The sequence below is a fragment of the Budorcas taxicolor genome, unplaced genomic scaffold (assembly GCF_023091745.1).
Source record: "Budorcas taxicolor isolate Tak-1 unplaced genomic scaffold, Takin1.1 scaffold361, whole genome shotgun sequence".
In the NCBI taxonomy this organism is placed as follows: Eukaryota; Metazoa; Chordata; class Mammalia; order Artiodactyla; family Bovidae; genus Budorcas; species Budorcas taxicolor.
This window is the reverse complement of record NW_026292184.1, coordinates 62,267-83,403: the sequence shown is the minus strand read 5'-3', so window position 1 is coordinate 83,403 and position 21,137 is coordinate 62,267. Positions and strand designations below refer to the sequence as shown.

Here is a 21,137-nt window from a genome sequence, read left to right as displayed (position 1 = left end):
GAAGGATTAAGAGTGGCTTGTTAGGACATGAATACGCTAGGACATCAAGTACAGTGCCTTTTTTGCTTTGAGCCCTAAGCACTAACCTTAACCTTTATCTTTACTCGATGACTTACCTAAAATTTATAATATTGTTTTACAAACATCTGACAAATCTGAGATTGACAAGGTAGGTGTGTTGCTACACTCTGGATGAGAAAATTGAGGCCCTAGGGAGTGTCACAGTGGTCACAGCTAAGTCCTTTTACTTACAGCCCATGCCCTTCTACAGAATTTGCTTTTATAAGCCCAGCTCCAGACCTCTTGCCATTCCAGTATCCAACCACTCTAGATAAAAGCCTGCCTGTACTGTATTTTTATACATGTCATTTAAAAAAATTTCAGAGCTCCTTATTCAAGCACATTTTTTGGATGCCTTTCCAATTGAAATCAATCAGCATGTTTTTATTTTCTTCTTTTCTAGAATTTAGTCTCAATTGAAATCAATCAGCATGTGTTTTTATTTTCTTTTCTAGAATTTAGTTCCACTGGGACTTTGCTCAGATTATTTGAGCTTTTTAGGCCCAATTATTTTCTAAAATATTTATTTGGCTGTGCCAGGTCCTTCCTTGTGACATACAGGAGCTTTTTTAAGCTGTGGCATGTGGGATCTAGTTCCCTGATCAGGGGTCGAACCTGGGCACCCTGCACTGGGAGTGCAGAGTCTTAGCCACTGCATCACCAGGGAAGTCCCTAGGCTCCATTTTAAATCAGGAGCAGTTTTTAAGTCATATGCAAAGCTCAGAGCCAAAAATAAGGGACTTAAATGTTATACACACCATTATGCTTTACTCTGTCATCCCTACCACCTTGGAGAATCTCCTGAATACAGCCATGGAGGAATAGAAAAATTCACTCTCCCTCTGTCCTCAAGAATCTGTACAATTTACCTTCTAAGACTAATTATAACCAGTCAAAATGTCATGGGCTATAAAAGGAAAAGCTGTGCTCAAAAGGGACATAGGCATGGAATAAGAAACTCAGTAATGGAACATATTGATACTTTAGAAATCCAGAATAGAGATTTGTTATTTGCCATTATGCCTTCAGGTAACTGATGGTCTACAAGGCAGAGCTGTCTACAAAAGGGTCGAGAAGTAAAAAAGTGCCACCTAGCAAGATTTATAAACTACTAAAAAAAGTTACATAAAATGCTCACATGACTACATTTTAAATGACAAATACAGACAAAGGCATACAGAAATATGTGTTTAGCCTACCACCATGGCAATGCTGAAGGATGACTTGTAATATTTCTAGGAGCCCTTTTGCTCAGAGGCATTCCCACCTGCCCTCCACCCTTCTCCCATAGCCTGTTAACATTTGAAATGGATATGATGATTTCAAACTGGTGTGCTTTAGGGTAGGTAAACCATATTTAATGCCTGTCCAAATCAGTATTCTGCTTCTCAATGTGCAAATTCAGTCACTGCTAAGATCTGAACCAAATGACAGCTGGTACGTATGTTCTTCCTCCTTGCCATTCCTTCCAGATATTTTGTATGTACAATATACACTGAAACGCTTATTTGTTTCAAAAGCACTTCCATTGCAGAATACCTGGAGGAACTATTTTTGGGGACTCCAACCTTGTCACCAAGTGATACCTCACAAACAGCATCAGATGCTGCCTTGAACTACACAGCCACCTTTTTCCACTCTGACTGTCTGGGATTGTGTGGGCACCACATTAACAGTTTTTATTAAAAGACCAAATTTATTCTCAGATTCTCTATGCATTAAAAAAACAAGATATTAAAACACTAGCTTTAAAAGACTATATTAATCTTAAATATTTACAACTCATGGGTTAAAATATATTAAACAGTGGGGCTGTTTTCTGGGATTTCATTAGGAAGGAGTTTCACCTTTTATCTTTACCACTTTATTTCTGAGCAGAGAGAGAATTCCAGGTTAACTTTATTCTGCTTTCTAGATCTTTTAAAACCAGTTACCTGGCTGTCTTATCTCAACCACAGCCTCATGAACAGACCAGGAATAGTTTCCCATCTCTGAAGAAGGTCTTACCATCTTTAGCCACTACCACATAACAGCTCCTAAATATATCTACTGTGCAAAGCACATTCAATACAATTTGCAGAGTGACTGCAAATGAATACCAAGAGCACTCCAAGGGAATACTGGAAATGTGTAACAGTGACTGATGAAGACTAGCCATGGAATCTCTTCAAGAAACACAATAATGGAGAACACAGAGGCATAGCAAAGATTTATGAAGAATAGATCATCCATCGAGAACTGGTATTTCCACTTAAATAACAAAAACCCCTCAAGGCTAAGCAGTTCCTTTGTACACTATTATTTTATTAGATTCCAATAAAAACATCTTTAAAGCTTTAAGAAAATTACTATAAATTACTCTATAACTTATGTTTTGCATGGTTTTAACATGTTCATGTTATAATTTACTTAATTTTACATGAAGATATAAAAAAATAAATATTGCCATGCATAACTTGATATTAAAAAACACAAATAAATAACTTGAAATGTTGTCTAGAGACACTGTTCCTGCATACTTGTTAATCATAGGAGACTCAAGCAAGTCTACTATTTTAATATAGTATACTCTAACAGAAAAATCTTCAAAACAAGCCTAATATAATGCCCTTAAATGATCAACATATAATTAATCCTAAGGGAAAGAAAACAATGCAAAGCAATACTGGAGTGCAAAAACCTTTTTCACTGTAGGTTTTAATGTGAGCTAACGGGGTTCCTTCCCAAGGGCATGCTGGAAACAAGTGGAAGAAACTGGGAACCCTTCCTCAGTCAGCTTATTCTATTTCAGTTTCCTGAAACATCCCTGGTTAAGACTCCTGCGATTAAAAAGACACAGACAAGGATTTGTAAATGTCCATCAAGGTTCCTCGTTAAAGCTGAAGTCACACACTAGGGACAGGTGGTCTGAAGGGTAATTGAAGGACGGTAGCCGGTTGGGTCCAATCTGCTCCTCGGTGAGCAGGTCCAGGGCTGACCGCACGCTGAGCGCCTGCCTGGAGTACCAGATATAATCGAGCGTGTGCCGGCACTCGCCTGAGGTCCGGATCTTCCAGGTCGTGTACGGAGGTTCCGACTGCCCGTCAGCGCTCAGCAGCTTGTAGGCGCTGTTCAGATTGAGGCTGGAGGAAGCAAAGTGCTTGTAGACCTCCTCTGTGGGCTCTGCGTTGAAGTCTCCACAAACAATCAGGGGAATCTTGGCCCCTTGGGTGATGGCCTGCAGGTTTTGGAGGAGGTCACAGCCTTGAGCTGATCGAAATCGCTCCCAGCCGGTGCGTGCCTTCAGGTGGGTGACGGCGATGCAGAACTGGCGGCTGGACTCCTTGCACTCCAGGGTCTGGGCAATGGCCACCTGGTTGGTCTTCAGCGTCATGGCCGTCAGCCGGATGTTGGCACTGTTGACCAGCTTGAATCGGTTTTGGAGGAAGAACAAGGCACAGCCGTCGGGTCCATTGTTGTGCTCCACATCCAGACAGGGCGACCAGGGCTTGGGGAAGAAGGTGCCCTGATAGCCCAGTCTACTGAGGAGGGGCTGGAAGGTGTCGAAGTAGTGGTCCACCTCTTGGAGGCACAGGATATCAGGCTGGTAGGCGAGGATCTCTTCCAGGATCAGACACTTCCTTTCTTCCCACTTGAGGGCTTCGATAGGGCACTGGACAAAGTTGTCTTTGCCTTCTCCAAGCGCTGAAATAAAAAAAGCCGGTCCGTTGTCAGCTGCTAAATACCTGGGGGTCTCCTTAGGTGTGACCTCACCCAAGACCTTCAGAGTACTTTCTCTGCTTCAGGTGCTCTGGGGGGATTCTCTTACTGCACCGACCTCCAAACTAATTACCTCTTACCATCCACATGAAGCAAGGAACTGACTTTCATATTAAAACTATCTGTCTCTATTCCAGGACAGAAGACATAATAAAGCCACATATTCCAGGACATAAAACATTAAGTTTTAGCTTTAAACAATGTTCTTTGTAGTCTAAGAGATCTAAGGTATGTCAGATGAACTAAATACATTTAACCCAGTACTAGGCCTTTATACAAATCATAAATGACACCTATTTTAAGTGAGCAGCTTTTACTTATATCTGGGAAAAGAAAAAAATGAATCAAATTATGGAAAGTCAGGGAGTATGCCCTTCTATTCCAGAAAAGGAAGGAAAAATGGTGACCCTGCTTTCTTCTTAAAATTTCAAGAGCTCCATGATCAGCAGCACTGCACAAAGTTGACTGACACACCTGTTTTTAAATCCAGCAGACCCAGGAAAAGGAGTCCTTTCCACCATAACAAGTGTCTCAAAGCACAGAGAACAGAGGCAACATCTCTGGCCTCAAATTATAATAAAGGTGCGTTTGGATAAGAATCTGGCCAGAGTATCCAGACCAACCCCCACCCTCCGCATTTCCTGCAGAAGATTCTACATCGCCCACTCAGTAGACTCAGTTTCTCCTTGGCAAATGCTATCTTAGTGCTGTGGACTGAAAGCAGGAGACAGCAGAAAGTTTCAGGCTAATGAGACGGGGGCCTTGAAATCTGGATGTGCTGGGAGACAGAAGCCGTCACTGAACATGCAAAGTCTACCAACACGGAAGTAAGAAATACCCCTTAGTCGCTGGATTTATCAGTGAAAACCAGATGACTCCCTTTCCCCACCTCCCATTGGGACAGCTCCTCGGGAGCTCTAGCCGCCCCACCCCTCGCCTGACACCTCGCCCCCGCACACGCAGAGGTGCATCGGCCATGCGCAGGTGCACCGGGCATGCGCAGAAGCAGGGAGGCGGTGGCGGTTTGGGCAGATGCAGCAGGCCTACCTTGGGCAAGGATGTTCCACTGCATGACCCTAATGGGAGGGTGGCTACTGGGGCAATCGGCCGGCAGAGCCACAAAGTCCCTCTGGAACCGCGGGGGCCGGGTGTGCAGGACAGCCCTGCATTCCTCCAGAAGCTCTTTGGGGTCGATGGGCTCCAGGTGCTCTGGGTCAGGGGCCACCAGGTACTCCGGGTGCTGGGACGCCGCGCTGCTGTTGAGTGTCTTGGCGAGAGCACTGTAGAGCCTGCTCGTGCCGTTTCCCATGGGATACACTGCGGGGAAGGAGACACGGTTACACTTTGCCTTCTCCTGCCTTTCTCACTCAGAGAGACCACAAGATAAAGCAGTTAGTGTCCACAGAAGCTGGGGCCGATGTTGCCACGTTCATGGTCTATGGGGTGGATTACAGGAGCTCCCAGGTTCTAGCTTTCTAGGAGGACAACTACTTGAAATACTACAGTTGAAATACCTTGATCTTTATGGGTTATGCTAACCTGAGACTTGTCTTTATAATTTGTAGACACAGTCTTACAAAAGCATGGCTAAGCAAAATCCATATTCCTTTTTCTATGTATTTTAAATGAGAACTTCAAGACCATTTTTGAAGAGCCAAATGTCAGAAAGCCTGGTTACTCCGAGATGGCATTAGAGCAGACTCTTAGTGTGTCATCTACTCAGATCCCTGTTATGGGAAGAATCAGCTGGATTAAATTCATTTCTGATAGGGCTCTGGCTTTCTATAGGATTCTGAAAACATCACTGAGCAGTGTAGTCTGCAATCTAATCTTAATTGCCAGATTTTTTAAAAATCAGAAAAGAGGCTGGCGGTGGTGGGGGGAGAGATGGGGGTGGGGAGGGTGGGGTATGGTGGTGCAGGAAGCATTGTCTAGGTCCATTTCCTGGGGCTTCTGATTCTTATCTAACTGGATAGTAACTAAGGACAACAGAGCACAATCTTCAACAAGTTAACAGGAAGAGAGAGGTATCTGTCACCTCACTAGGAGGCAGGTGATTGCTCTTTTAAAGGTCAGCCTTGTTTTCTCTTCATCACAGTGTAAGTTAGGCCAGATTCTGCTTGGATCATGGCTAAGATTCCTGGTTTGGAGGAACCTGGATTTCCTGACCTCATCCAAGTCCTTGCCTTCTCTTGAAGGACACAAGTTTTTTTAAAACACATATTTGGCAAGCTGATTGCACCTGATACTAGCAAGCAACTGAATTCACCTTACATAGCAGGTCACAAAGGCAAATTCAAGTGCTCACCCGTAAGACCTACCCTTAAACATCAAGATCAAGATGCAAGCATGCTCTATCATTCCTTTTCAATGACTATAAAAGTAGCTCCCCAATGAGAAAGTGAGGCAAAGAAACACCAGTTTTCCCAACACACATTTCTGTGTACGTGCAACTGCCTGCAAGCCTGTTCTCACAAAGGCACATGCATGAACACGCGCACACACTTGTTTCCTGGATGTCTGACTTGAATATATTCTTTTTTAATCAATTTGCTTGCCTATCTGAGTACATGGGTCCAAAGAAATTTTCTTCTTAGCTGGCAGTACAACTTTGAAAATCTTTCTTCTGTACTTCTTGTTCAGCAAAAAGTGGTAAAAAATTCTACTGTTTTCTCAAGCATGGTTTCTAGCATCAGCAATAGCCTAAGAGTAGACCAGTCTGTCAGGGCATCATGGCAAACTCACAAGAGCTCCAATATCTGACACCTGTCAGGCTCCAGGCAAATGAGCAGCTTGAAGCTGTTCAGTTTTAACAGGACTGGTCTGCGTCCTTCTGATGACATCACCTTCGCCAAGCTGAGTTTCAGGGTGGTTGCTGTGACAAAAGAGCAAGTACCATGCGAAAATGAATGTGAAAAAGGTTACTTGTGTCCAACAGGAGTTGAAGATTTAAGGAGTTATCCTAAACCACACTTCCTCCTAAAAACTTTCAATATAAAGTGAACAAGGAACAGTATAATGTGTTAACACAATGAAAGTGCTGGAAGACATGCCCAGAAAGCCAATCAAAATTATATCCTATTATAATATAGGATAATTAAGAAAATGACAAAGTAATCTAAATTAGAAAACTTACAAATGAGGCAATGTGAAGAATTAGTAAAACAGAAAGAAATGAGGAGATAAAGCTTGAGAGATAGTGGCAAATACTATGTACTTATTTAAAGCAAAGATGCAACATATGGATAAAAAGGTTCTTGTAGCAGGAAAACCAATGCATGGAAATGAAACACATATTGATACTAAAAACTATAAATCAAGAAAACTCTTCAGAGTACAAAGTTTCGATCATGCAGGATGAATTAGGTTTTCTGGAGGTTTAATGTACAGCAAGGCAACTTTAGTTAAGGATACTGTATCTCATACTTGAAATCCTCTAAGTGATCTTAGATCTTAAGTGATCTCACTGCCCCCTCCACCACCCCCCAGAAACACACACTATGTGAGTGACATGTTAATTAGCTTGATTGAGGTAATTATTTCAAGATGTGTACAAATATTAAACTCAGTACACCTCAAATACACACAATGTTTGCTAATTATACCTCAATAAAGCTGAAAAAAAGGTCAATGGTTTGGAAGAAAAATTATGAGGTTAAAAAAACATGTATCACAGACACAAACACACATACCTGAGACTATCAACCCAGAAGGACCAACACCAACTGGACTGTAAAGAAACAGAAAAAAATCCCTTGGACTCTAGGCCAGAAACAGCAAGTAACTTAGAAGCCAGAGTGTCAGACTTCAACTGTGATGTTTTTTAGACCAGAAGAAAATGACGTTATATATTTGAAACATGTCAGGCTTTATATATATATATGACTCATGGTATGTGAGCCAAGAATTTTACATCTAGCAAAACTGAAATACTGACTCTAGGAGCACTTCTTCCAGAAAATACAGCATGGGATGGCCAACCGCAGCCAGACTGTGTGCAGTCCTTGATCTTCAGATGTTACATACATGCTCACAAGCACACAATACGTGACAGGATAATTTCTGGCACTCAAAGCCAAAATGTTTACTACTGGGCCCTTCTCAGGAAAGTATTAACCACCCCTGGAAGTAGTGAACAAGCTTTAGACCCAAATGACCAGAGATACTGATATACGAACTGGTGATGCTGTATAAAACAGAGCAAAGCAAGTCTAAATGAGATTAAGATAGTACAATATCCACTGGCTATGTGATCCAAGAGTGAGCCAATGAAGATTTCAGTTCAGCTCAGTCAGTCACTCAGTCGTGTCTGACTCTTTGCGACCCCATGAATCGCAGCACTCCAGGCCTCCCTGTCCATCACCAACTCCCAGAGTTCACTCAGACTCACGTCCATCGATTTAGTGATGCCATTCAGCCATCTCATCCTCTGTCATCCCCTTCTCCTCCTGCCCCCAATCCCTCCCAGCATCAGAGTCTTTTCCAATCAGTCAGCTCTTCGCATGAGGTGGCAAAAGTACTGGAGTTTCAGCTTTACCACCAGTCCTTCAGAATGGACTGGTTGGATCTCCTTGCAGTCCAAGGGACTCAAGAATTTTCTCCAACACCACAGTTCAAAAGCATCAATTCTTCGGCGCTCAGCTTTCTTCACAGTCCAACTCTCACATCCATACATGACCGCTGGAAAAACCACAGCCTTGACTAGACGGACCTCTAGTCAGCAAAGTCATGTCTCTACTTATGAATATGCTACCTAGGTTGGTCATAACTTTCCTTCCAAGGAGCAAGCATCTCTTAACTTCATGGCTGCAGTCACCATCTACAGTGATTTTGGAGCCCCCCAAAATAAACTATGACACTGTTTCCCCATCTATTTCCCATGAAGTGATGGGACCAGATGCCATGATCTTAGTTTTCTGAATGTTGAACTTTAAGCCAACTTTTTCACTCTCCTCTTTCACTTTCATCAAGAGGCTTTTTAGTTCCTCTTCACTTTCTGCCATAAGGGTGGTGTCATCTGCATATCTGAGGTTATTGATATTCCTCCTGGCAACGAGGATTCCAGCTTGTGCTTCTTCCATCCCAGTGTTTCTCATGATGTCCTCTGCATAGAAGTTAAATAAGCAGGGTGACAATATACAGCCTTGACGTACTCCTTTTCCTATTTGGAACCAGTCTGTTGTTCCATGTCCAGTTCTTACTGTTGCTTCCTGACTTGCATACAGGTTTCTCAAGAGGCAGGTCAGGTGGTCTGGTATTCCCATCTCTTTCAGAATTTTCCAGTTTATTGTGATCCACACAAACTGTACTCAAATGAGGATTTAGTACAACCAAAAAAAAGAAAAGCTTGGGGTGGGGGTAGGGGTGGGACAGAGCAGGGACCAGAAAGAAGCAAGCATGTTCAATTAAGAATTATTTGGGGACTTCCCCGGTGGTCCAGTGGCTAAGACTCTGAGCTCCCAGTGCAGGGGGCCCAGGTTCGATCCCTGGTCAGGGAGCTAGATCCCACATGCTACAACTAAGACCCAGAGCAGCCAAATAAAAAAATAAAATAATGGCTTTCGCTGGTGAGCCTATCCAATATGTAAACAATACCCATCCCTTCATAAACTCCCACCTACTGCTTCCCATGTACAGCCTCACTGGAAGACAGTCTGGCAGTGTCTAAAATAAATACAGAACTCATGCCCCTAGGGATTTACCTAAGTGAACTTAAACCTAAGTTCATTCAAAAGTATGTATGCAAATGTATATACCCAATTGTATTAATAAATGCCCAAACTGGAAGCAGTCAAAGATGTCCCTCAATGTGCAACCGCATACAACCACACGGAATAGTACATAACAAGAGAGGGGAACAAGTCACAGGCATTTTGTAAGTGAAAGAAGCCAGATCCTAAAAAGTACATACTGCACGATCCCGCTCACAGGGCATTCTAGAAAAGGCAAATTATACGGAATGGTTTTCAGAGACTGAGGGAGGGAGCGGTGGGTGACAAGGTAACTCTAGGGCAGTGGAACCACTCTGTACAGCCCTAGGGTGACGCATACATGACTGTGTTTGTCAAAATCCACTGACTTAACTATCCCTCACAAAGAGTAAACTTTAATGTGCAAAATTCAAAAGATCAAGAGGGAGGTGGAGGGATCAATAGGAAATGCAGACTCTGACAAATAAATCTACTACAAATATATGACAAATTCACAGAAGGGGCTTCAGGAAAAAAGGAATGATGTCACCTTGGAAAACAGCTTTTAACTGCTAAAGGAAGTGCACTCAAGTTAGCAAAATTGTTTCTCTGGGGGGGTGGGGGTGGGGGTGGGTGGGTGTCAGCAATTCCAAAAATGCTTTACAAATGGATGGTGGGAGTCTGATTTCTGTGAGAGAGGAAAGCTGCAGATAATGAGGAAAGGTTTAGAAGGAATCATGTGGTACTGAGGTGGAGTCAGACATACCATCCAGATTTCACGTCCCTTATAGTATACATAGATACATAGACAAAGAGCCACTAGGGATGTCTGAGACACCTTTGGAGAAATGCGGGGCCAAGGGGTTTCCATATTAACACTGAGGCATCCTTTCTGTCTTCGTTTTCAACTGTTATGAAACCGCTGCTTTGTCAGCTTTAACCCAGGCAGTGGCCCCAGGCTCCAGTAGGGGCCACTGTGCTCTTCACCATTATTCATTTTTTAAATTGCCTGCTTTACCCTCAATGTCCTTAAGTGAGGCGGCAATAAGTACTTCTGTTAAATTTGGAGCCCTGATGACGTTTCTTTAATACTTGACAAAAAGGAAAGTCCACATAAACACTTGTGCTGCACACAAAATACGCTGCCTTAAGCAACAGCACTCAGGTGAGTGTCTGGACTGCAAAATGAACTCTCCCCTGTCTTCACCTCAAAGAACCAACAAACTTAAAATAGTCAATCACATATGGACACAAGGCAGACATTTATCCACTAAAATGTAAGAAGTGAGCCTGTCACTTTAAGGAAAACAACTGACAGTATTTTTGCCCATGAGAAAAATTTCCCAGAGAAAATTTTGGAAAACACATCTGCCATCAGGAGCCTGACAAGTCCCCAATACTTAAAAACTTCTCTGACAAGATTGGTGGTGATAGTTACTAAGGTTATTTCTATATTGTATAACATCTGGAAAAGCCACACAACCTAGTTAACCAACTTCCCAAATAACCAAAAAGATGTTCACTGATATGGTATCAATTTGATGTTGCAAATAACTATTAATATAAGCTACCACAAAAGACTACCCACAATCATCGTAAAAGGCTATTAAAATAATTCTCTCCAATTATATAACCAGTGAGAGACTGGATTCATATCTTTTAACCAAAATATCACAACAGACTGAATGGAGAAGCACCTAGGAGGATATAGACAGCTGTCATGTATTAAGCCAGACTTTCAAATGAAGAGATTTCCAAAAATGTCAAATGGTGCCACTCTTTCAACCAGTCTTTTTATTTGGGAAAAAAAAATGCTGGTTAAAAAGTAAAAACTCAACAAAAGCCAGGATTATCTGGGTAAACACCTGAGAAGCTGCTGGAGTTGACCAACCTTGGGCCTAAGGAAACCTCCAAGAGAAAAGCACACCAAACCCTAAAGGACAGACGTCACAGGACGGCATCGTTGGAACAGCAAGCCTGTGCTGCCACCCACTGGCCATTGTGCTGAATCACCTCAGAAAGGTTTGAAAACTTAATTCAGCAGCTAATTTTCACTGGTCCCCTGAAGACTCCTGAATAAATGTGGTCACCTTCAAAATATTCACAAGACAACCATCGACCTCAAACAGCTTGGATGTTGGGTATGCAATATGTTTATTTAATACTTAATGAATAAATCAATAAAGATTCACAGTCCCCATGGCTCACAGCTTCATGGATCAAGTTCCAGTGGCTCCCTTTCTTACACATGGCCTTCTCGTACTTGAGAAGTAAAAGTGAAGTCGCTCAGTCATGTCCAACCCCGTGGGCTGTAGCCTACCAGGCTCCTCCATCCATGGGATTTTCCAGGCAAGAATACTGGAGTGGGTTGCCATTTCCTTCTCCAGGGGATCTTCCCGACCCCAAGGATCAAAGTTGGGTCTCCCGCATTGCAGGCAGATGCTTTACCTCTGAGCCACAAGTAAGAGCCTTAAGTCACCCTTAGTATTTAAATCACAGCCACTGTTCTTCTCTCATTAGCTCCATGAAGATAGGGACTATACCTGCCTTGTTTACGGACTCACGGTAGGTCGACTGGTTTCCAGAAATCATGGCTTCTCTTTTCACTAATCAGATCCTGAACAAGTTATTTCTGTGGCTCTGTTTCTTCATCTGGGGATCACCATGACCTCCTTCAATGTGTTACTATGAAGGACAAGAAAGTTAAACCAGCTATACCTAGTACATTCTAAATGGCAGCTATTTTGTTATTTTTCTTTCTGGGATTCAGTTCAGTTCAGTCGCTCAGTCGTGTCCGACTCTTTCCGACCCCATGAATCACAGCACTCCAGGCCTCCCTGTTCATCACCAACTCCCAGAGTTCACTCAGACTCACGTCCATCAAGTCAGTGATGCCATCCAGCCATCTCATCCTCTGTCGTCCCCTTCTCCTCCTGCCCCCAGTCCCTCCCAGCATCAAAGTCTTTTCCAATGAGTCAACTCTTCACATGAGGTGGCTAAAGTACTGGAGTTTCAGCTTTAGCATCATTGCTTCCAAGGAAATCCCAGGGCTGATCTCCTTCAGAATGGACTGGTTGGATTTCCTTGCAGTCCAAGGACTCTCAAGAGTCTTCTCCAACACCACAGTTCAAAAGCATCAATTCAAGAGCAGCTATTAACATTTGAGAGCCAAGCATGTACCGCACTTACCTTTCCAACAATCCAGCAAAGTAGGTATTGTATTATCCATTTTATAGACGCAGAGACTGACTGCACAGTTGGCAAAGGACCTGGCCCTGGGAGGGCTGCCTGCACCTTGGACCACTGCTCATCAACTGTCTCTGCTGGTGCTGACCCAGAGTCAGGATGACCAGATGGAGCTGTGCCAGGGGCACGCATGGCAGTTAACAAAGGTCCAATTTCACCTCGTCCCTCTGCGCAAGTCACCGCCATCAGGGCGTGCACACTGGCACAGCACAAGGTGTACAAAGCGGTGCAATGACCCGCTTTACTGGCACATGGCATTACTAGAGATATCAAGTGAAGGTCATGTCTCCCAACCTAGCGGGTCTATAAATACAAGCTCCTAGACACAGTGACAATCCCAGTGACCTTTCTTTGCTATGCAGCAGTCAGACACAAGAATACCCAAGTGCGTTCTGGACAAAGCATAGCTGTCCCTTCAGTCATGCCAGATTCATCTTGAAAATATGGCTAGGCAAAGAGAAATCCCTCCACAATGAATACTTAGCTTAGCGTATTAAAACTGGTGGTTGATTATGAGTGGGCTGGCCAAGCATTTGCACAAGTCAGACTCTTCCAAGCAAAATGCTAGAAAACTGAAAATTGAAAAGGCAGAAACAAAGAACCTGGTGTGACAGCTGCTCTCCACCAGCTAAGACTTCGGGTTTGTGGTACTATCTGGTGTCCATCCTTAACGCTCCCAGGAGCTCAAGAGGTGCTCTGGGTTCACAGCTATGAATGAAATACAGAGCTAAGAAGTATGCTGCTATTCCTCCCTGTGGGTCAGAGGTCCACATACATCTCCCAGTGCCCTGTATGAGATGCCTATGGCTGCTTACAGTTTTAAATGGTTGAAAGAAATAAATTGTAATAATATTTCCTGACATGTGAAAATCATCCAAAACTCCAACTTCAGTATCCATAAATAAGATTCGTGTATTGTCTGCAGCTACTTCCACACTATAGCAGCCAAGCTGAATAGCTTTAACAGATATTTAGTCTATTAAGCCCAATATATACTAGCTGGCTCTCTACAGAAAAGTTTGCAGACTCCTGCTTTAGATTATGAGTTGTATAGTCCATTTGTACATACTTCACAAAAATCAACGAAAGACTCAGTCATTTAAAATAGGGAAAAACTAATTTTCATATACAGATTTCCATAACCTTGCTTGAACAATTACAGCACATGTAGGAAAAGAATCATCTTTTTAAAATGTGTGGTGACACTGGCAGCAGTTTTTACATCTCCAGTCCAATGACTCATTTTTAAGATGGGAATTGATAAATAATGTACAATAAACAGGTCATCTGACATGAGGCCAAAAATACATTGTTCTCCTTCCTAAGAGCTTTCCGGAATAAAGTACACACATGCATATTTTTCTGAAGACTGAAAGAACATGGGTAAAATCAGAATTCCAGGAAGACAGAGACAGATGTGAATTAACAGAGAACCCAGAGTGGAGGGCAATGCAGTACAAACTACCAAAGGTAAATTAAATATGGCTCTTCCCAAGGGAGCTCTGAAGAAACCCAAAGCCAAGTCCACCACGACAGAGTGCAGGAGAGGTGAAGGGGCCATCGTTAGGGTCATTCTCTCAGCAATGGTGTTTTATTTGAGACAGCTGCTAGTTCTGTCACTTCCCCTCTCAGACAGAAGAGGGTGGCCTCTGCCAGCTGGAGAACAGGCTTCAGAGATGTGGGCCCTGGATGGACGGGAAGGGAGGCAGAGCAGACCAGGCGCTAACCATGGACCTCAGGGATATTTCTGAAGGCATGGCTGGAGGGGTGAGCTAAGCATTGGAGAATATTGAAGGGAGCCTGCCTGCACCTCCCACCCCCAAATCTCCCCAACTACAGAGAATGCAAACTGCTCTCCCAGGAGGAAAGGTCTGGGGGAGGAACAGGCTCACACAACTATATAGGACACAAAATAAGACTAGGCTTCTATGAAGAAAGGAGCAGAGAATTAGAAAATGTCCAAAAAGTGTAAACAACTGCAAAATAGACATGTTCAAAAAAAACTCATGAAATATAAAGAGATAAATTCTTTAAAAATGCAAGAGGAGCCACAGAGGGTGGGATCCATATGGACAATCTGTCTAGCAGGAGTTTAATAATATGACAACAGGGAATGTGATAAAATAGTGATGAAAATGATAAAATTCAAGAAATAGAAATCTTCCTGGGCTAAAGAATGGTATGTCCTGGCGCTTCCTTGGTGGATCAGTGGTAAAGAATCTGCCTACCACTGCAGGAGAAACGGGCTCAGTCCCTGATCTGGGAAGATCCCACATGCTGGGGAGCAGCTTAAGCCTGTGCTCAACTATTGAGCCTATGCTCAAGAACCTGGGAGCTGCAACTCCCGAAGAACTTGCACCCGAGGACCATTGCTCCGTTTTGCAACAAGAAGCCACCACAATGAGAAGCCCGTGAATTGCGACTAGAGAGTACCCCTTGCTCTCCATAACTAGAGAAAAGGCCACACAGCAATGAAGGCCCAGCACAGAAAAAAAAAAAAAAAAGAATGGTATGTCCTTAGACTGAATGGGCTCATCTGATGCTGAGACATTTACCCTGACAGAACTTTTGAACACCAAGGACAAACAATCCTCAACTTCTAGAGGATAATGGGTACTGTCAAAGAGATTGAGGTTCTGAGGCAAAATTAACAGATGTTATTTTTTTAAAAATTATATTTTAAAATTGTCCTGAAAATTTTCCAAATAAAATTTAGAATGAACCACTGGAAAGAGAAATTAATTGTAGAACACGTCTCAGCAAATCTATTTGACCTAGAAAATCTGAAAGATGAACATCTTCAGCAACCCCCCCAGTGAAAGCAAAACATAAAGGAAACAGGAAACCATCATGTCCAGGGTGTCAGCAGGATATGCAAAATAACATCCTTGTACCCTGTACTGGATGGACCTGCCCCAGCACTGGACGCTCAGAGTGGGGGACAGGCTGGGAAAAGCAAAGGAAAACGATGCACGAGGCACTTCCTGGACACCCTACTGCAACTTTTCTTTACTGCTCCATGATCCCAGCTCCATGTAACTTTGGACTTCTCAGACTACTGCAGTTCCAAAGGGAAAAAGCAGTTTTTAAACCATTCTGCACAATCCCTCAGAATCCAAGAGCCGTCTCTACTGGAGACTAACTTCTGGGGATGCTAGTTAAGAAACTTCTAGCAGGCTTCCAAGCATTTAGCAAAGCAAGTGTCTCACTGGCTGTCTGCCCAGGCTATACATCAGAACTAACAGATGCTCAAGGCCCACTTGCAGAAACTAAAATTCAGATGATCTGAGTGGGACCCAGCAATTCTTTTGATAGCGTTTTACTGAAAAAAGAAAAAAAAAAAAGTCATCCCTCAGGGATGGGTTCCAGGACTCTCCTTGGATGTCCAAAATCTGCATGCCTAAGCTCCTTTTATATAATGATGTACACCCTTGGTATCTGCATCTGGAGATTCAACCAACCTTGGATGAGGAACCCACCCATGGCGGGGTGGGAAAGAGGGGGGGCTGCATTTTATAAAGACATTTAAATCTGACAGGTATGATTTTTTTCGTAGCCCTCTTTCTCCTGGACATTCCCGCCCACATCCCCGACACTGATGCTGCGTTCTGTGTAGCTGGTAGGTTTCAGGTGCTGCTTTGAGATCACATAGAGACAAGACAGCTAAGATTTTTGCTTGAGGTCATACTCCTTCCTGTAGGAAGGCTGCTCTCCCCACTCTGAAACAGCAAAGCCAGGGACTTCCTGGCTAGGACACTGTGCTCCCAATGCAGGGGGCTGGGTTAGATCCCGGTCCCCAGGAACCAGTTTCCACATGTCTCAACAAAGATCCCATGGACCGCACAGCCAAATATTTTTTTAAAAAATAACAAACCCCAAAATTTTCATTGAAGTACAAGTGGGTTTACTATGGAACTAAGCGCCCATGCACATCATCCTTGCATTCAAATGGGATAACCATTCAAGTGGTTAGCAGAGTCCTAGGAATCCTGATCACAGATCTTAATTTCCAATACAATTAGTCATGAGACAATAAAACATTTGGCCTTTTAAGTGTACTGTGTTCAGTAAAACTTATGGATCAGTTGCTATCATGGTTTCTAATTCAAAAGCCCCCAGTAACTCACTGTATTTAAGCTCTTGCCGTTGAATGCTATAGGAAAACAAATAGCTTGTTCTCCTACAAAGAAAATATATTTCTATAGAAGCTTGATAATTACAAGCTGTTGCACTTCTCTCTCATAAGCAGATTACTCACATTGTTAAAGGACATACTAAATAAAACCGCCTCCTCAGATGAGCTGGTATTTGCTTTTAAAATCATACCAAGAAAAAAAAGCAATGTGTTCCAGTGGTAGAGAACAGTATTTCAGCCAACTCTTCATTATCTGAGGAGGTGGCATCTATAAACCCATAGGTGACACCAGACCATGTTTCATCCAGCAGAGTAACTGACAGCTGCTGTTTCTCTACAGGCCGTGTGACCCTTCCGTGAGAAAAGGTCCCCTTTAAATTCGAATAACCCAGCATCTGATGACTGCAAAGGGGCTACACTCACCTTTCCAGTGACATCTGACTGCCACAGGGCCTAAGTTATGAAGGAACTGATTAACAAATAGGGTCAACTTGGGATTTAGCAGCCCCCTGCCCCCCTACAAAGATTGGAGCTTCCCAGGTGGTGCTAGTGGTAAAGAATCTACCTGTCAATGCAAGACATCAAGAGGCTTGGGTTTTATCCTTGGGTTGGGAAGATCCCCTGGCTAAGGACATGGCACCCCACTCCAGTATTCCTGTCTGGGAAATCCCATGCACAGAGGAGTCTGGCGGGCTTATGACCCATAGGGTCCCAAAGAGTGAGACATAACTGAAGCGACTCAGCACACATGCACCCCAAAAGATGCTGGAGTGAGTGAATTATAGCTTTCAGTTTCTTGAAGACTTTCTCTAGCCAGATGTCTAAACCTTGAGGCCTGTAATAACAATAATCTGCTTTTTATGTTGTCATTTTGTTAAGTAATGTGGCATTCAGGACCCAGCCATAACAATTCTTTTTATTAAGTCTACAATAGGATCTATGAATCTTGGGAAACATTTGGCAAAGTACCTCCTCTTTCACCCTGCCACCATCCATGCCTCACACCTTCCACTTTGCTCCTGGCTTTCCCCAAGCAAAATGTTTTTAATCTCTTTCAATCTTAACTGTACTTCAAGGACCAATTCAAATGCCAACCACTTTCTGAAGCCAAAATGATCACCACTGATGGAAGGGACTTCATGCTCTCCAGCACCCTTGTGCCATTTGCAAACCTTGAACTGAAGGAGAATAATAAGAGTTGTTTTATTTCTTTAAACACTCAGATCTTTGAGCAAAACCCATCTGACTGGGCACTAAACTCAGAGGCAGACCATGTCTCACATTCTTTTACCTCCTATAAAGTGGCACCTAGCTCAAATGGTAAAGAATCTGCCTGCAATGCAGGAGGCCAGGGTTCGATTCCTGGGTCAGGAAGATCCTCTGGGGAAGGGAACAGCAATCCGCTCCAGTATTGGTGCCTGGAGAATCCCACGGAAAGAGAAGCCTGGCGGGCTACAGTTTGTGGGGTCGCAAAGCATCGAACACCTCTGAACGACTAACAATAGAGTGAGACCAGAAACAGAAAGCCTTTTTGAATGAATGAGTGAGTGATCAAAGGATATGCAAATGAATGCATTCATGAGTTTCTCCCAACAAGCAGCTGAAGCCAAAACTGAGCAAAATGCGAAACTGCTCTAGCTCTTGTAGTAGTTTAACAGCCGTAAATCCTTTCAATTTCTTTCTAAAACTAGGGGATTTCAGGGGACTTCCAGAAATTTCATTAAACATCTTTCTATGTCAAAGGCCTAAGATCCAACGTGTCCTGACCTTTCTTCTGGCTAACAGCACAGCTCTTATCTGTATTACACAAACTATGTGTATTCCCAAAATGAACCTACTGGCTAACTCTGCCCCAGGACCCGCAGGAAATTTAAGGTAAGAGGTTAAGACAAGAGATATGGTGCTACAGAAGACACCAGTTGATTTTCTTTTACTTCTCCCACCTCAAACCCAACAATATGCCTCTAGAAATTTTCCCATTCTAAGTTATTTCACAAATGCCAAATTCCTACAGAACTGCAAAGAACATCTCAATGACTGTCAGGTTCATCCTTTTTTAAAAAAAGGACAAAAGAGTTTAGTCTCCAGTAATCAGTTTAACATCCTAATATTTTTTATTTTTTGTCACGCTGGGTGGCATGCGAGATCTTAGTTCCCTGGCCAAGGGTGGAATCTGTGACCCCTGCAGTGGAAACGTAGTCTTAACCGCTGGCCGCCGGCAAGGTCCCTTCACAAAAAGAAAATCCTAATTTTAAAAAGAATGTCTCAATCTAAACATCCGCCAATAATCTGAATAGAGGCCAATCATCTGAATAGAGTTTAAAATCTTGACTTCAATCACACTTTGGGTGATCATTTTCAGTAAAGAAAGCCACATTGAACATACTCTTTCTACTGCTCTATCTGTTCTGAAGTTAATACAAAACTTGGGAATTCCCTGGCAGTCCAGTGTTTAGGGCTCCGCCTTTTCTTTCTCTGCCCTGGGGGTTTAATCCCCCGTGGGGGAATTAAGATCCGGCAACCCGGGTAGGGCGGCGTAAAAGAGAACACAAAACTTTGGGAGCAAAAGGTAGTCGTTTACAATCTCAGATGTCCATACGTCTGAAACAGCAATAAACTTGAGTACGACTAAAATATACCTGCTAGCGTGATGAAACTGCCCACTTTTGAAAGAAAAGCTTTATTAATTTTTACACTATGACTAATTTGTATGTAAATTGTGGCCGCGGTACTGAGGCCTCAGGCAGAAACTTCCGTGGCCTAAAAAGGGAAAATCCAGGGAACTTCCCTGCGGGTCCAGTGGTTAAGACTCCACGCTTCCAATGCAAGGAGCGCAGGTTCGATCCCTGGTCAGGGAAGTAAGATTCTGCCAGGCGTTTCCTTCCCTGCAACCCAAGTAAAATCCAGAGCACGTGACCTATAGAACAGGTTCTTGGCAAAGAGATGGCATCATCTTTACAAGATCTTAACCCCAGGTATACAGGACGCATAATGATGCAAATATTAAGAGTGGAAGGCTCCCCCAAAATTCAAGTAGATGTCCAAAGAGTCAATGCGTGCTCATACGTTTTTCAAAACTCATACCACCTAAGCCACGCAGGCCACAGGATCAGGTAAGCGTAACTTCATATACATATTGCATAAAATGTTCCACCATTAGCGCAATAAGTAAAACAAATAATCTGCGGCCTCGGAAGGGGAAAAGATAACGTAGGTCAAGAGGAAGAAATACTGAAACCGCGGCATCAAACGGGAAGGATTAAACGGGAACCTAGCACGGGGTTGCAGCTCTTACCGGACGCGGTGCAAGCCCCAGGCAAGAAAAGGCGAGGGCAGAGCGGCAAAGGAGAGCAGAGACGGCGGCTCAGGGAGAAGAGGCACCGCTTCCCGGTCGCACCCCACCGCCCGGCAGCCCCCGGCTTCCCATTCATTCCCCGCCGTCTCCAGGTGGCGGCCGCCGCGTTCTCCGCCCGGAAAGGCGGTGCACTCACCTGTTCGGGAGCACGACCTCGCGACCTCGCGGGCCGCCGAAGCCGCCGCCAGGAGCCGGGGGGACGGGAGCCGCGGGGCGGCCGTGGGCGAGAGGCAGCGCGGCGGTGGCGGCGGGCCGGGCGGGCGGCGCAGGCCGGGCGCGTCCCTCTGCAGCAGGGCGGAGCAGAGCCGCCGCGGGCTCTGATACATGCCGGGCGCCGCCGCCAAAACCGCCGCGGCCCCTCGCGCGCCCCACCGACCTGCGGGCCCCGCCGAGGCGGGCGAGCCCAGCAGACTCTTGGGGCCGTCCGAGCAGAGGCTCCGGGGCTCCTTCTCTACCAGCCGCGGCCCGGGGGAAGGTCGCAGGCAGACGAGCCCGAGACGGCGCGAACGAAGCTGCGGCTGCTGTGAAGCGGAGGCGCTGTCTGCCGCGGGCCGGCTGGAGCTGGAGGGTAACCGGCGAGCGCAGCGCGCTGACAAAGCGGGCGCTACCAAGCGAACCAGGGAGGGGGTGTCCATGGGACCTGCGCCCGGCGCGACCTGGCAGGGATTCGTAGAACCGGAGTGATCCTGCTTTGAGAGGACGCGGATCTTCAGCTGTTTATAGGGTGGAGGCTGTGGGAGGTCCAAGGTAACAAATATCCCTCAAGGCAGTTTTAAAGAAATGAGCCTCCCCTTCCGCTGGGTAGAGTGGAAACGCCCACAGGCTGAGAGTCCCAAGACCGTTCCAGGCTATGGCCCCGGGGACACGTGTGTGTCCGAGTAAAAGACAGCAT

At 44.4% G+C, this 21,137-nt stretch overlaps 1 protein-coding gene across 1 annotated transcript; it reads right to left on the bottom strand.

Moving 5' to 3' along the window:
• Positions 1–2,510: 2,510 nt before the first annotated feature.
• Positions 2,511–20,880, bottom strand: LOC128071342 (nocturnin). Its single transcript, XM_052664218.1, has 3 exons — positions 20,382–20,880; positions 4,867–5,136; positions 2,511–3,744 (listed from the first exon to the last, which is right to left on the bottom strand). Exons 1-3 carry the CDS (start codon positions 20,878–20,880, stop codon positions 2,921–2,923), a joined length of 1,593 nt encoding a protein of 530 aa, XP_052520178.1. The 3' UTR covers positions 2,511–2,920.
• Positions 20,881–21,137: the final 257 nt, after the last annotated feature.